This window comes from Panthera tigris, chromosome A3 (genome assembly GCF_018350195.1).
Source record: "Panthera tigris isolate Pti1 chromosome A3, P.tigris_Pti1_mat1.1, whole genome shotgun sequence".
Classification (NCBI taxonomy): Eukaryota; Metazoa; Chordata; class Mammalia; order Carnivora; family Felidae; genus Panthera; species Panthera tigris.
In genome coordinates this window covers 47086203-47103189 of record NC_056662.1, presented here as the reverse complement: position 1 = coordinate 47103189, position 16987 = coordinate 47086203, and the positions used below count along the sequence as shown (strand labels likewise).

The 16987-nt window shown below is 48.3% G+C and overlaps 1 protein-coding gene across 1 annotated transcript; it reads left to right on the top strand.

The window, feature by feature from the left end:
* The first annotated feature begins 13477 nt into the window (after nt 1–13477).
* Nucleotides 13478–16597, top strand: FOXA2 (forkhead box A2). The gene is made up of 2 exons (XM_042979747.1): nt 13478–13592; nt 14580–16597. Exons 1-2 carry the CDS (start codon nt 13506–13508, stop codon nt 15879–15881), a joined length of 1389 nt encoding a protein of 462 aa, XP_042835681.1. The 5' UTR covers nt 13478–13505; the 3' UTR covers nt 15882–16597.
* The last annotated feature ends 390 nt before the right edge of the window (nt 16598–16987 follow it).

The following is a 16987-nucleotide window of genomic DNA, read 5'->3' as shown; positions in this document are numbered from 1 at the left end:
TTGCCTGAGATGGTTCTTTGTTAGCCTACTCCTCCTTTCCCTATCCCTTACCTGGGACCACTAGCTTAATAAATCACATGCACATGAGTCCCAGCCCTCCAGCCTCTGCTTCTGGGGAGCTTACCTGAGACACCAGCAGTAGTAGATTAGCTAAAGATCAGTGGAATATATACATTAAACTGTAGTGAAAAATAAGAGACGGCTCTGTATGTGTTAACATGGGAGGATGCCAAGACATACCTTTGTGTGGGAAAAGCAAATTGAAATATAACATGTATGTGTGTGCTAAAATACCATTTTAGGAAAAGAATAACACTGAGCAGGGGCGCCTGGGTGGCTCAATCCGTTAAGTGTCCAACTCTTGATTTTGGCTCAGGTCATGATCTCATGGATTGTGAGTTCAAGCCCCATGTTGGATTCTGCACTGACAGTGAGGAGCCTACTCTGGATTCTCTCTCTCCCTCTCTCTGCCCCTCCCCCACTGGTGCACATGCACTCATGAATTTTCTCTCTCAAAATAAATAAATAAACTTAATTTTTTTTAAAGAATAATACTGAGCAATACTGTAAGAAAGTTAACAAAGGCATAATTCTCTCCCAACACACCACCATGGGCCCCTGCTTTCTTTTTGCCAGCCTGAATTTTGCCTTTCCAAGTAATGAGTAAATCAGCTGCTGATCATGGGGTCTTCTGCTCCCACTTGCCAACTAACCAGGTCCCATGGAAAAGGGGAGAATTTTTTATCTCTAAGAGCAAGGTTTTCATTTTCTTATGAAACAGGTGGCTATATTGGTCAGCTTAAGAGAATGAGATCTTTCAAGTCACCTGAAACGAATCCAAGTGGAAAGTTTTGCTTTTTTTTTTTTTTTTAATTTAATGGGTGGAAATTGGCAAACATTCGATCCCAGAACAAATTCCCTAGGCTGGCCTGAAACAGCTGGTGGGAGAGGAGTGGCAGCCTGGTGATGGCAGCTGAGGACCCTTCTGGAAAAATGAATGAAGGGGGCTTCTGCCAGTTTTGGGGCACCCAGAGCACATCACTTGTGTGGAAGACCGCTTTATGGATGGGAGAGCAGGGAAGTGTACAGCTTAAGGGAACAAGAAGGGAATCAGAAAGAATGGTGAGCAAGACATTCCCCTGAAGGTAAAGAGGGGAGCTGCAAAACCATTTGGAAGCTGAGGTCTTCTGGACTTCAGAAAGAGGTCAGGGAGGAAAAAGAGATTATTTTAGCATGTGGTAAAGGGTTTGGGAATGGTTGGGGTTATTGTCTGCATGAAAAATGAAATGCTGAATTCAGCTTTCAAAGGAAGAGAAAGCCGTGGAATTAAAGCCAACTGGAGCTTCAGACTGCTTTTCAGCTGAGGCAAACTCTTCAACTTCTAGTTTTTTGCTAAGAAGAGTCAGAAGAGGGGAGAACCCATTTGCTAAACCTGGACCTGTCCTTGGCCCAGAGCTAAGCACAGTGTTTACATCAGAATGATCATTTCAAACATATGGTATCATTTTGAACAAATATAGTTTTCCTCTAAGGGGGTTGTTTTGGGTTACAGTTGAGAGAAGAAAATTTAAAACGTAGTATAAAGCACCTCTCTATGCAAAACATTGAACTTTTCCACCAGTATGATGCTGAGAAACTGCACAGGATGTAGGGAGGAAAAGCAACATTGACTGGTATTCCCAATATACCAGGCAGCAGGCTAAGCCATCATCATGTGCCTCAACTGATTTCATCCACACCCAGTCCAGGAAGGTAGATTCTGCTCTTCTTCTGTTTTTACAGATGAGAAATCTGAAGCTTCTTTCAAGGGAGTACTAACAAGTCTTCAGCCCCCAGTATACTCAGTTTTTCAAGTTTTTGGATGAGAACCAATAGTAAGAAATATATTTTCTATCTTGAAGTAGGTACACATACATTTATAATGGAAACAGGTTTTTCGAACATGTCTTTGTTATGTGAGATGTACTGAGAGATTCTATTCTATTTCTTTCCTTCATTTAATGATACTCTTAATGGAGTATATTGCTGTCACAGCATTTTAATGAGCCCTCAATTGAAATTTGAAAAGGACTTGGCTAGGATTTGTTGTAATCTGATTTGATCCCTCCAAAACCAGTCTTTCCAGGTAAAGTATGAGCTTTAAATTAACTTTGCATAGCATCAGTCCTCCACTCTTCCATCTACCCATCCATCCACCCACCATGCATCAACTAAGCATCTACCATCCATCCATCTGCCCACCATCCACCATCCACCCACCCACCATCTATCCAATAAACATTAGCATGCAGAGGTGAACCAATTTCCAGATTCTCCATCACAGGAACTGATAATACATCATAAGTGCTAAGCTACCAGGTGGAAAAATTCAAATCATCCATCCTTTGCAAAGAATCATTAAATGAAAGATACACATTCTAGAAGTGCCCAACAGAACAATTTAGATGGTTCCAGAGCTAACGTCTTTGGGTATAACCTCTCCCCCACCAAATAAGAAAATCTTCCTTCAGACAACCAGTTACAAAGATAAAGAAATTGAGCAAAGAAGATGAGTGGAAATGGTCACTGTGACATTCCCAGATGCCACTACTGGAGATCTCACGCAGCCTAAAACATGGATCTGAGCCATGAAGAAAACTGAAATCACACCTTCCCATAGCTCCCTCATTTTTGTCTCTGAATTTGTTGTGAGTGAGTCCTGCTGACTGTGACCACAGGCTGTTTGAAATTACACCGTTTGCCTTATTTAATTTTCTTCTGCAGTCATAAATATTAATTAAACTAAACCACAGACAGCCTGCATTCCGATCTGTTCACTTCCTGAGGTCCATAAGCAATTAAGAGCCACAGCCATTTAAGTACTAGCTGGTTGTTGAAGTCAGCCCTGTAACATCCACTTTTTAATTTTTTAAATTAGGTCAGATTTGTTAAATCTCAGTGTTTTTTGTTTTTTTTTGTTTGTTTGTTTTTTTTGCCTAACTTCTCTTGGCCTGTGGGTGTTTCCAGTGTGATTCTCTTCTTGTAAATATAATCTATGTTCCTTCAACATACTTTTTCATTTTCTCTGAAGCAACATGCAGAAAAGGGTATGTCTTCATTAATAAGAACCAGAAATACTTGCGTGAAGCCTGTCAGCTATCCAGTGACAGAACTTCACTTTTTTTAAAGCTCATTTTATTTATTTTTGAGAAAGAAGGAGGGTGCACATGTGTGAATGGGGGAGGGGCAGAGAGAGAGAGAGAGAGAAGAAGAAGAGAGAGAGAATCCAAGCAGCTGTCAGTACAGAGCCTGACACGGGGCTCAAACTCTTTTAAAAAAATAATAATAATACCATTTATTTATTTTTGAGACAGAGAGAGAGAGAGCATGAACAGGGGAGGGTCAGAAAAAGAGGGAGACACAGAATCCGAAACAGGCTCCAGGCTGTGAGCTGTCAGCACACAGCCCGACGCAGGGCTTGAACCCACGGACTGCGAGATCATGACCTGAGCCGAAGTTGGACGCTTAACCAACTGAGCCACCCAGGTGCCCCTAGGGCTCAAACTCTTGAACAGTGAGATCATAACCTGAGTTGAAATCAAGAGTCAGATGCCCAACCAACTGAGCCACCCAGGTGCTCCAAAACTGCACTTATCGAAGTTTGTTCATTTAATAGTATTTAATGACAAAAAAACAAAATAAAACAAAACAAAACCAAAAGAGACGATTGTAAGAAATGAGGAATATATAAAAGGTAAGTGGAGTTCTTCTCCCAACATCCCCAAGGCCCAGCTTCTGAGGGTGTCATTGTTAACAGTTTTGTGTGTGACCTTCAAATCTTTTCTACGCACAGACAGAGTCAGGGTTTATTTTCATCAAAATTAAATCAAGTTACCCATATTTTGCAACTATTTAACCCTTCAATGTAAATGGATGTACGATTTACGTGATTTCATAGACATTTAGGCCATTCTGTATAACAGCTGCATAATATTCCACAATAAAGTTGGGTTGATGTTTAACCCCATTCCTCTAGACTTTCTTTTCTTAATTTTTTTTATGTTATTTATATTTGAGAGAGAGAGAGAGAGCGTGAGTGGAGGAGGGTCTGAGAGAGAGAGGGACACAGAATTAAAAACAGGCTCCAGGCTCTGAGCTGTCAGCACAGAGCCCGATGCAGGGCTCTAACTCACAAACCATGAAATCATGACCTGAGCTTAAGTCAGACACTCAACTGACTGAACCACCTAGGCACCCCAAAACTTTCGATATTGGGCATGCTGTTAGTACACAACACACACACACACACACACACACACACACACAGTGCCAATAACTGGACACTTTTTTCCTCTAGCATTTCCTATTCCTCCCATGCTTTTGAGAACTGCCTCATCTCACTATAGGAAGGTCCCTTGTGAAGCAAGAGAACATAACTGGAAATGGGTCAAGATCTGGGTCAGAGGGCCTGGGTGTGTATGGAAGGGCTGGTGGACCTGAGGCAGATCCTCAGCGTCTCTCACTCCCATGACTGCAGTGACAACTTGAGCTTCCACCGGAGACAGGCCTGCGTGTGAACCCTGAGCCTGATGCAGATGTTAGCCCTTCCACAACCTCCCTATTTTCCAAAATCCATTTCAGTTGGGGGAATGGGGAAACTCCAGGAAGAAACATGAAGAAAAAATTCCCTATTCCTAAATTCAATATGTCAAGAGGGAGAAAAGAATAAAACAAACAGGGAAGAGGAGAGAAGGCTGCACTTTCCAATTTCTAGAGAACTGTGAGGCACAGAGGACTCCCACCAAGACCAGATGGTCCCCATCATTAGCATTTACTTAGCACTTGATTTTGAAGACTTAGAGGAATGAATTCACCAGGTTTCACTCTTAAAGGGAAGAGCTAACCTCTCAGGATTTTGAAAGCGATAGATCCATTTGTGTAGACTCCTTTGAAGAACAGTATGCTGCCCATATAATTCCTTTATGATATAAAACAATACATATTCCTGGGCTTCAGGCTGACAGAGGAAAGCCCTGGGGTGGCTGAGCAGCTGGGCGCAAAGGAGACAGTTGCGAAGCCAGTGTGTATTTTATAACCGATTCCAGGCAGCTTCATACAATTCCCTCACCAGCCTCACTATCTGCAGCCCACACTGCTTTCAAATCAAACGTAGATTAAGTACTTGGTCTACAATTCTTATTGTGTTGACATTAATTCTGCATGTGCTTTTATAAATGCAAGAGGAATAAGAAGAATTGACCCACAGGAAAAAATATGTTCCCTCTCTTTGAGCAGTTCCTACCTGGGAGGAAGGAGCCCTCTTCAGAATGAATGCCTTATTTAAATTCCCATTGGGAGAAATTCCCAATTAGGAGTGTATATTGCAAATAGAAGAAGCATTAAAGAAACATCCTGAATTTTTAAATTCCTCTCACCTTTGAGACTCAGATTTTAATTCCTAAATGTTTCCTATTATATACAAAAATACATGAGTGGCAAAGCCAGGGAAACCGTGTGTTTCTTAATGCGGCAGGAGGCGGGGAGGGGAGGAGGGGGACTCACCTTGGTGTTGTCTATGGTTTCAGTTTTAATTACTCCTGGCCGTTCTGTTTTTCTGCGCTGGCGGGCAGCGTCAGTTCAGCATCGGGTCAAACTCTGTGGATGAAAATTCCCACTCTCAGTCATCAGGATGAAAGGCCTAGGTCTTTTCCAGGAGGAGGACCCTGTCTCTGGAAGACCCTTCTGAACAGAGGAGGTGTAGGACTGGTGGAGGGAGCTAACAAGGCCCAGTGGCGGGGGTGGGGCTCAGCCTGGAGCAGGGCTACCCAACTACTTCTGAATCCTGTGGGCAGGGAAGGTGAATCCATTCTGCTGGGCAGGTCAGTGTGGCCACAGGCCAGCGAGGGGTGAACTGACAGAGGAGAAGATGGACTTAACACCAGTTCTTGTATGGAGTGACATCCCCCCATCCCTCTCGAGACAGACTGCCTGCTGAGTGAGAATATAGGCCTCCAAAAGAGGGCTGACCCATCTGTGGTCATGGGACCTGGCTTCACCTGGAAGCTTGTTAGGTTGCAAACTCTGGAACTCTTCCCCAGACCTGCTCAACCAGAATCTGCATTTTAACAAGATCCCCAGGGGATTTGTATGCACTTAAAAATTTGAGGGGCGGTCCCAGACCTGGTCAATTACCTCAGTCCCAGTGGGTCCCTGTTGCTGTTGTTGCTGTGTTACGCTACCCCTCCAAAATAAAGCTCTCATTTTTCAGAGAGCTCCACCATCCACTTTCCAGAATTACTTTTGGAAGTAAAACCTACATTGAATACAGATGCATATATCGCAAACACTTGAGGGCTGCGTACTCTCTGTGCCAACCCCTGTCCTCACACCCCCAGGACAAAGTTCTCAAGCCAGGACTCACCCCCAGCAGGAGCATTTCCCTGGCACCAGCTCCTTCTTTCCAAAGCCAGAACCCCTTAGTATGCCATACTCTAGGGAGATTGCAAATGGTGAATTTGTAACAGGTAATTTGGACAGCACATTGCTCTTATCCAGCTGCACTCAGGAGAGAACCATTCTGCTGGCACCATGCGAGAGACACACAGTGAAGGAAACAATCAATAAAATGAAAAGGCAATCTACAGAAAAGGAGACGATATTTGCAAATGACATATCCAATAAAGGGTTAGTATCCTAAATAGAAAAAGAACTTGTACAACTCAACACCCAAAAAACAAAGAATCCAATTAAAAATGGGCAGAAGATATGAACAGACATTTCTCCAAATAAGACATCCAAATGGCCAACAGACCTATGAAAAGATGCTCAACATCACTCATTATCAGGGAAGTGCAAATCAAAACTACAATGAGATGTCACCTGTTGGAATGGCTAACATAAAAAATACCAGAAACAAAAGGTATTGGCCAGGTTGTGGAGAAAAAGGAACCCTCATGCACTATTGGTGGGTATGCAAACTGGTGCAGCCACTTTGGAAGACAGTATGAGGTTCCTCAAAAAGTTAAAAATAGAACTACCCTAGATTACAGTAATGAGTATTTACTCCAAGAATACAAGAACACTAATTCAAAGGGATACATGCACCCTATGTTTACAGCAGCATTATTTACAAAATTCCAAATTATGGGGGGGTGGGGTGTGGGTAGCTCAGTCAGTTGAGCATCTGACTTTTGATTTCAGCTTGGATCTCATGGTCTGTGAGTTCAAGCCCTGAATCAGCTTCTGCACTGACAGTGCACAGCCCTCTTGGGATCCTTTCTCTCTCTCTCTCTCTCTGTCTCAGTGCACAGCCCTCTTGGGATCCTCTCTCTTTCTCTCTCTCTCTCTCTCTCTCTGTCCCTACCCTGCTCACACATGTACATGTTCACTCTCTCTCTCTCTCAAAATAAATAAATAAACTAAAAAACAAACAAACAAACAAACAAACAAACAAACAAACAGGGGCTCCTGGGTGGCGCAGTCGGTTAAGCGTCCGACTTCAGCTCAGGTCACGATCTCGCGGTCCGTGAGTTCTAGCCCCGCATCAGGCTCTAGGCTGATGGCTCAGAGCCTGGAGCTTGCTTCCAATTCTGTGTCTCCCTCTCTCTCTGCCCCTCCCCCATTCATGCTCTGTCTCTCTCTATCTCAAAAATAAATAAACGTTAAAAAAAATTTAAAAAAAAAACAGCCAAATTATGGAGGTAGCCCAAGTGTTCATCAATTGGTGAATGGATAAAGATGATGTGGTGTATAAATATACAATGGAATATTATTCAGCCATAAAAAAGAATGAAATCTTGCCATTTGCAGTGACATGGATAGAACTAGAGAGTACAATGCTAAGTGAAATAAGTCAGTCAGAGAAAGACAAATACCATATGACTTCACTCATATGTGGAATTTAAGAAATAAATGAGCAAAGGGGAAAAAGAGAGAAAGACAAATCAAGAAATACAGAACAAACTGATGGCTACCAGACTAGAGGGTGTAGGGGGGATGGGTGAAATATGTGATGAGGATTAAGAAATGCACTTGTGATGAGTGCAGGGTGATGTATGCAACTGTTGAATCACTATATTGTACACCTGAAACTAATACAACACTATATGTTAACTAACTGGAATTAAAAACTTAAAAGAAAAAAAAATTATCTGCCTGTGTAGCAAAGGATTCCTAAGAAGAAATGCCCAGGGTCTGATTCTTCAGGTCTGTGACTGAATCTTCATGACTCCTGTCCCTAACAACATTTACTCCTTGCGGTTTTGGCAGGAATAACTGAGATTTCCTCCAAGAATAACATTTAAATATATGAAATAGCTCCCAGGGCTACAAATGCAGATGCATCTAATTTAGGCATCCCTCAAAGAGGAGTTTATTCTCACTCACGTTGACATGTTATTATTGCTACTAAAAGTTGTCATTTCTTTATTTTTATCTCTTCCAATTATGTTAATTACCTGCTATAATAGTCTCACATACCAGAACTGTGCTTAAAAACTCAAGAATGGTGGACAGGATGCTAAGTATATACTAGAAATATTTGTCGAACCCTGGACCCAAAAGGCAAAGCACTGGCCTTCTCCTCAGACCCACACAGATGCAAGTGAAGTTGACAAGCACACAAGCCAATCACTGAGAAAGACCATAAAAGATGGACAATCCATAACTACACCAACCTCCCAAACAGCAATCAAATTCTATGTGCACAGAAAGAGAGCTGAGTGCCAAATTCATTCTAGTAGTACCCCAAGGACTGTCTCCTTCTCCTGTTCCATGCTAGGAAGCCACCATCTGTGGCTGACATGAATATTATTTCTCTCCCTTCCTCAATACAGGGAAGAGCACAGCTCATTTTCTGACACAGGTGAGAAAAAATAATGTTAGTTTGCTTTTTGGAACTCAAACCCTTGGTCCATTTTAATGATGGCTTCACCCATCTCCTTTCAAGTGTGAGAACTGAATAAATATGTGTAAGTTAGTTTGCTAAAGTTTCCATGATATCAGATCTAATATTCTTATTACATATTTCACCATAAAATAATAAAAAGTAATTTAATAATAATATAATAATGATATAAAATGGCACAACTGTAGTGCTGAAAAGATGTAGATTGAAGGTAAGACTCTACCACTCAGAGACATCATATTCACATCATATTTATCTCATTTTATTTTGTCATCATTTATTATTACTTATTTCCCATCTTTTCCTGTAAATCTTGCCAAGGAGAGCAAGATTACATTGTATCCAGGTGCCTTGTGTGTTAAACTTATACTGTTATATAATGCTTTCTTTCCACTTTTATTAGCACGTTCCTGTGTTTTTTCCGAAGACTGGGACATGCTTAATCTTTTCTTCAATCTTTCACATAAATCTCCCTAGATAACTTATTCTGATCTAATTATCTTTCCAATTGACCTCTCTCGTAAACAACTAGTGTTTGGGCCATCAAAGAACTAGGAAAAACAGCAAGAGTATCTGAGGGTGTATTCAGTACCAAATAGACTAATTTTGATGGTCAGCCTTTTTTTTTTTTTTTAATAAAATTTCAGAAACAACCCACCTGCAGAAAGTGAAATGATGATTATAACCTTTGGCACAACTATATGCCTTTTCTTTTTGAAGACCTGAAACTGACCCTGAAAATTCCACTCTGTGAATATTATTCAGAGAGGTGTGGGCACCTGATTTCTGCCAACCCAAAAGTTTACTTTTAAAACGTGTATTTTCACAAGACTTCCCTAAGTCACCTTTCCATCTTCTGTCTTAATCTCATCTGCAGATCTGCCTGATAATGCCCTAAAGCAAGGCCTGCCCTGGACATTTATTCTGTGCAGGACTTCAGGAATTGGAGTATGGAGGAGCTGAATGCCACCCTTCACCACCACCACCACCACCACCACCCCGCCCCTGTTATTTTACAGGTTATTTCTTAGGGAAGTTGAACTCTGTTTATTGATATCCCCTTCCCCCAAGGGCTAGTTTCATATCCCAGAGAGAGTTCCCTGGTGAAAGGGGTTTTGCTAGAGGAATGTAGGAGAAGCGGAGGCCCAGATTTGAGCCCAAGTCATATCCGCTGGGGCAGCATCCAGAATAAAAACAGCATGCTAACCCCAAGCACAGTCGTCTGTTATCAGGCGGCTTTATACGGAAACCGGGCAGCACCGAACGAAAAGAATGGGAAACGGGGAGGACACGGGCAAAGGAAAAATTTGCCCATCTCAGTCCTAGGGGTTTAAACTAAGGGGGTATCAGGGAAAACATCTGTTTTCAACCCGAGTTACCCGCGAACTTTTTTCCTGGAGAGAAGCTCCTGGAGCAATTTACAGCATTCCAGCCTGAGGCTTTCGTGCCAGACGCTCTGAATAAACCTTTAGAAACCGAAGCTGCCGGGGAGGAGCATGAGTGTGCAGGGGAAGTAGCGCCTCCAAAGAGCTCCGCGCCGGAGACCTGCAAAGCGAACCCCAAGCTTTGTGAACGTTCCTGCTTCCTCGCAGCCGCCTGTGCCCGGCTCCAAGCTGCCTAAGGGCACTGCAGCCCGCCCTCGCCTTCCTCGGAACGGCGTTGCGCTCAGGGAGGGTGCCAGACCCGCAGGTCCGACCCGACCGGCAGGAGGCGGTCTGGGTTTGCGCAGAACCTCGGGAACTCCAAAGAAATGCCATCCCCGTGTCGGAGAGGCCGGGAAAGATGCCGGGGCATTCGAGTTCCCGGGTTTCGGGGTTAGGACTCCGGGGGTTAAGAGGGTTCGGGTCGGGCCCGAGGACTGCGCGGCGGATAGGGGGCGCCCTGTCACTGCGGAAGCCAGTGTCGTGTGTTCCTGGGTAAGCCGGGATCCCGCCCACCAACTGTGGCAAGAACTTGCAAGGTTCGCTCTTTAGGAAGGTAGTTCCCTTTCCTCCAGAGGACCTTCTCTCTCCGTGCCACTAGCTCCTTTTGCTCGTGGAATAATTTCTAGAACCATATTTTCGATCAGTAGTAAAAAGAAAAAGGGAAGTGGAACACATACACGCACAAATTAGGTTAACTAGAATGTTCACTTCCATACACACGAGAAAGCTGTTTGTCATCGTTTCGGAGGTTTGTCTGGGCGTCACTTTTCTATTGGACATGAGAAGCGCCCCGTGGGGAGTGGGGTTGACTGTGTTTTGGGATGTGTGTGTGTGTGTGCATGTGCGTGCGTGTGCGTGTGTGTGCGCGCCTGCATTTCTGCCCTGAGCCTATGCAGAGAGCTTTGAAAAAACAAATAACTTATCTTTTGAGTGCCAGTGTGCACCCCTCTTTCCCAAGCTTTGGGCAGAACGGTCACATTGCTCCCTCATGCTCTGAGACCCGGTAAGAAATGCTGGGGATCTGGTCCCTTTGGCTCCCCACCGCACACCTACACTAAATGTGCATACACCCCATGACACACTTCCCTGGTGCACTGGGCCAGCCTGCCCCTCCCGGTATCCCTTAGCGCTGCTCAGGGCTTTCAAAGCAATGCAGACTTTGGCTTTGGGGTATCCTGCTCTTCCCCCACCCCCTACAGTCGCTCAGTGGGTTCATTAACCCTCTCACTATAAATTGGTAAAACCATTTGCATGGTTCAGCACAAAAGGTGCTGCCCTCAGTTGTATCTGGTTCAAAGCTATGCAGGCCTAAATTACCTGGGTAGAGGGAAGGAGTGGCTTCCCTACACGGACTGTCCTTCCTTGCTGGCCTTCTAGCCTGACACTCACCCAGCCCTTCCATTTTCAGTGCTCAGCTCTGTGCCTGCCACCTCGCCCCTGTCTTCTGACACCATTACCCATCACTCTGGACAGGTAGGCCAGATAACCACTATTTCCTATTTGTTCTTTACCTTTAATGGGGGGGGGGGGGCGGGGCACAGGATTGGATCCTCATGGCCCAGCCTGTTTTCAGAACCAAGAAAAGAAGTCCACATCAAACACCTGTAATACACAACCCCTGCAATCTGGGCTCACTGGGGTGTTGGTGGCTGGCCGTGGACAGATGATAATCTGAACCCAGAAGCTGGAGGAAAAATAAAAAAGCAAGTATATGGTTTTGAGGCGTCTAATTCTTATAAAACAGCCCTTCGAGAAAACAGAGACCCTCCCTGAAGTAAATTCCATGTGTCCCATTATTGATTCCTTTATTCCCCTCTCTCCTCCCGCCTCAACCTCAACCTCCTGCCCTGTTTGTTTTAGTTACGAAATGCTGTGGGCACCTCGGTTGTGACTGCAAAGTAACCTTGAAACACGGCGTCCTGAATGTCAGAGACAAATAGCAGTCACCCAACCGTCGACTGAAGTTGGCGGGGCCGCGTGCGCCCTGAGCTAGGCGCTCCGACAGTGCTCTTGCCCGCCAGCCGCCCCTCTGTCTGTCGCCGGAGGCTGGGCTCCGAAGAGGCAAAAGCCGAGGCGGCCGGACCAGGCGCACCCCGCGCGCCTTCCGGAGCCGCTCCAAGTCTTAACTGTAACAGGGAGGGGCCTCCCAGGAGCAGCGGCAGGCGAGTTCAAGGTGTGTACACAGTTTTTCTAAATACGACAGCGCTTTGCAAATTGGCTCTGTCACCGTCTTGTCGTTTTGACAGGGAATGGAACACTGAGAGCGAAGAAACCCGAGATGAGTAAATGCGGCATTTCTAAGGCTCTGCAGAGGGGCAATGGGGCGCTGAGGCCCGGCGCGCCCTTCGACAGGCGCAACAGGAGCCGGGCTCTATGGGACCCGGCGGGGGTCAGAGCGCTGGGCCGCTCCGGGGTGGCTTCCTCCCAGGTCCCTCCTCCCACGGGCACTCCCCGAGGGCTCGGGGGTGGGGGGGGGTGGAAGGGGGCTGGAGTAGAGAGTCTGTGCGCCCACTCGCCCGCTCGCCTAGCCCTGTACCGGTGCGGGGCGCGGCTGCAGTGGGGCGGGCGCCGGGCGCCGAGGGGCAGGTGCCGGCGCCGGCGGAGTCTCCCTCTCACCTAGGTGTGAGCTGATTATTCAAATGGGCTGCCCCGGGTCTGGGGATTGGAGGCCCGCGCCGGCGCGCCGCGCTATATCACCAGCCGCCCACGTCACTGCGGCACTTGTCCGCTCCGCGGTCCACTCCTCCTCCTCCTCCTCCTCCTCCTCCTCCTCCTCCACCTCCTCCTCCTCCTCCTCTCTTCCTCCTCCTCCCCTCTCTCCACCCCCCCCCCCCACTCGCCCCCGCGCCTCGCGCTTCCCGCCGCCTCTGGGCAGCTCGGCACTGCCAACCTCGGCCTCCGCCCGGCAGCCCGCGAGCGCGGCGGCGGCGGGCGGCAGGCGCTCCCTGCAGCGGGGCTCCGATCCGGGCCTCCTCCCATCCTCGGCCCCCTCCTCCTGAGCCTTACCCCTCCCGCCCATTCCAACTACCGCCTCCGGCCGGCCAAGGAAAAGAGAGGGAGTGGAGCCGGAGAGAGGGAGCGCGAGAGAGGGAGGGAGGGGACGGTGCCTTGGCTTTTTTTTTTTTTTTTTTTTAAAGAGGGTGGGGGTGGGGGGTGATTGCTGATCGTTTGTTGTGGCTGTTAAATTTTAAACTGCCATGCACTCGGCTTCCAGTATGCTGGGAGCGGTGAAGATGGAAGGGCACGAGCCGTCTGACTGGAGCAGCTACTATGCCGAGCCCGAGGTAGGCACTCGCCTTTTCCAGGGGGAAGTGGGGTGGCGGAGTTCGCTCAGTTCACCAACCTCAGGACAGCTTCCTTTGCCGGCATCCGCCCCCCACCCCCAGCCGCTCTGGGCAGCCGCCTTTTCCACCCTCCTTCGACTCAAATGGGTCTCTTTTTTATACGACACACTGTTAGCCTTGAGATAATATTAACTTTGTGATCAAATATTGACTTGCGGCGCCTCCAAATCCTCTTCGTGGCCGAGCCACGCACTATCCTAACAGAGTTATGTTTGGCAGCGCGCGGCTGGGGAGGGGTGGGAGGTCGGCCGGCGAGGGGGTGGGGAGCTGAAGAGGAGAAGGTTGGTAGGAATTGGGGGTTGAGGTAGAGGCAGATTCAAAGACTAGGGACAAAGAGAACGAAAGTTTGTGGCTGCAAAGCTTAGCCGCGTGTACCCTCCCTGTCCCTCCACTCAGTGCCTCCAGCTGGCCCCAAACTCTGCGCAGGCACTGGGTTTCGGTTCCCCTGAGGCCAAGGATGGGATCCCGGGAGGAAGGATGAACCCTGGGACAAACCCCGCTTGAGGCCGCTGGGGCGTTCTAGGCTGTGACCCACAGGTTGTTCGCTAGGGTCGGAGGTGGCGTCCGAGACCGCGGCGCCGGTTCGGTATGCTGGCTGGAGAGTTGGGGAGAGGAGATGCATTTGGGGTGCCTGGCCTAGGGGTGCTCCGGGGGACCCTTGTTTTAGAATCTGAGCAAGGCGTAGAAGGGCTAGGATCCCGCCACACGCAAACAGCAGCAGCCTGCCCGCCACCTTCTCGAGGGCGATCCCGGCGCGCTCCGAGTGAAACGCACTGGGTGTTTGGGGCCGGGACCCGGCAAGGGAAGGACTCCCCAGAGGCCTCCCCGGAGGCGGGGGCCTGGGCTGGCCCGGTGGGTGGGAGGTCAGGGCACGCTCAAGCCGCGGTGCTAACGCTGTGCGCCTCCCTCCTCGGGCTGTGTCCGCAGGGCTACTCCTCGGTGAGCAACATGAACGCCGGCCTGGGGATGAACGGCATGAACACGTACATGAGCATGTCCGCGGCCGCCATGGGCAGCGGCTCGGGCAACATGAGTGCCGGCTCCATGAACATGTCGTCGTACGTGGGCGCGGGCATGAGCCCGTCCCTGGCCGGTATGTCCCCCGGGGCGGGCGCCATGGCTAGCATGGGCGGCTCGGCCGGGGCGGCCGGCGTGGCGGGCATGGGGCCGCACCTGAGTCCCAGTCTGAGCCCGCTCGGGGGGCAGGCGGCCGGAGCCATGGGCGGCCTGACCCCTTACGCCAACATGAACTCCATGAGCCCCATGTACGGGCAGGCGGGCCTGAGCCGCGCGCGCGACCCCAAGACGTACCGGCGCAGCTACACGCACGCCAAGCCGCCCTACTCCTACATCTCGCTCATCACCATGGCCATCCAGCAGAGCCCCAACAAGATGCTGACGCTGAGCGAGATCTACCAGTGGATCATGGACCTCTTCCCCTTCTACCGGCAGAACCAGCAGCGCTGGCAGAACTCTATCCGCCACTCGCTGTCCTTCAACGACTGCTTCCTCAAGGTGCCCCGCTCGCCCGACAAGCCCGGCAAGGGCTCCTTCTGGACCCTCCACCCCGACTCGGGCAACATGTTCGAAAACGGCTGCTACCTGCGCCGCCAGAAGCGCTTCAAGTGCGAGAAGCAGCTGGCCCTGAAGGAAGCCGCAGGAGCCACGGGAGGCGGCAAGAAGGCGGCCTCCGGGGCCCAGACCTCGCAGGGTCAGCTCGGGGAGGCCGCCGGGCCGGCCTCCGAGACTCCGGCGGGCACCGAGTCGCCCCACTCGAGCGCCTCTCCGTGCCAGGAGCACAAGCGAGGGGCCTTGGGGGAGCTGAAGGGGACGCCGGCTGCGGCCCTGAGCCCCCCGGAACCGGCGCCCTCGCCCGGGCAGCAGCAGCAGGCGGCCCACCTGCTGGGCCCTCCCCATCACCCAGGCCTGCCACCCGAAGCCCATCTAAAGCCGGAGCACCACTACGCCTTCAACCACCCCTTCTCCATCAACAACCTCATGTCCTCGGAGCAGCAGCACCACCACAGCCACCATCACCACCAGCCCCACAAAATGGACCTCAAAGCCTACGAACAGGTGATGCACTACCCTGGCTACGGTTCCCCTATGCCGGGTAGCCTGGCCATGGGTCCGGTCACGAACAAAGCGGGCCTGGATGCCTCGCCCCTGGCCGCAGACACCTCCTACTACCAGGGGGTGTACTCCAGGCCCATAATGAACTCTTCTTAAGAAGAAGGCTGCAGCCAGCTAGCCGGGGACAAGGACAAGAGAGAGAGAAAGTGGGGAGAATTTGAGGAAGGGGTGTTGGAGAGAGCCACGGGAGAAGAACTCCATTACTCCCCATCCCAAGGACAGCAGTCTCCCCTCACCTTCCCTCCCAAACAGCTCTTCCCTCCCAAACAGATGGGCCACACTGATACCTATTATTCTATATAAGGAGGGAAGGCAAAACGATAAAAAGTCAAAAAGAGGGGGGAAAAAAGAGAAAGAAAAGTGAAAAGAGCCTCCGGTTTCAACTACTGTGTAGACACCTGCTTCTTTAAGCATTTGCAAGTTCTGATTTTTTGTTGTTGTTGTTGTCTTTATTCCTCCATTGCTGCTGTTGCAGGGAAGTCTTACTTGATTAAAAAACAAACAAAAAAAAAAACAAAAACAAAAACAAAAAAATCCCACAAACTTTTGTGAGTGACTCAGTGTAAAACCATGTAGTTTTAACAGAGAAGCAAAGTTGTATTATTGTTCAAAAAGAAAAAAAATTATGTAAGGGTCTGTTGTAAATGACCAAGAAAAAAAATGCATTCCCATTCTTGACACGGTGAAATCCAGGTCTCGGGTCTGATTAATTTATGGTTTCTGCGTGTTTTATTTATGGCTTATAAATGTGTGTTCTGGCTGGAAGGGCCAGAGTTCCACAAATCTATATTAAAGTGTTATTGCCAGTTTTACCCTTTGAATCTTCAAAAATTTTTTTTCCCTTTGCCTGACTTAAAAATTAAACAGGTCCAGAAATTACTTAAAAATAGGGGGAAAGAGATCCTGACTGGTTGCAGGTTTTATTTTATTTTGGTGAAGGGAGGGGCCATGGTGGTTGCTGTTTTAACATTTTATTATTAAAACTTTCAGACATGCTGAAGTTGGACAGACAGAAAACACACACGTACCCATTGCCCAGATCCTATTGTCTCGCTGTACTTGTTATATCACATATCTGTTCAGCTATCGACACCTCGATTGGTCCATTCAGATTATTTTTTCTAAATGCATTTCAGAGGAGATCAGGCACCGTTCAGGGTGTTATGGCCATAGATCTAGACGCATTTCAAAGTAAATTTCAG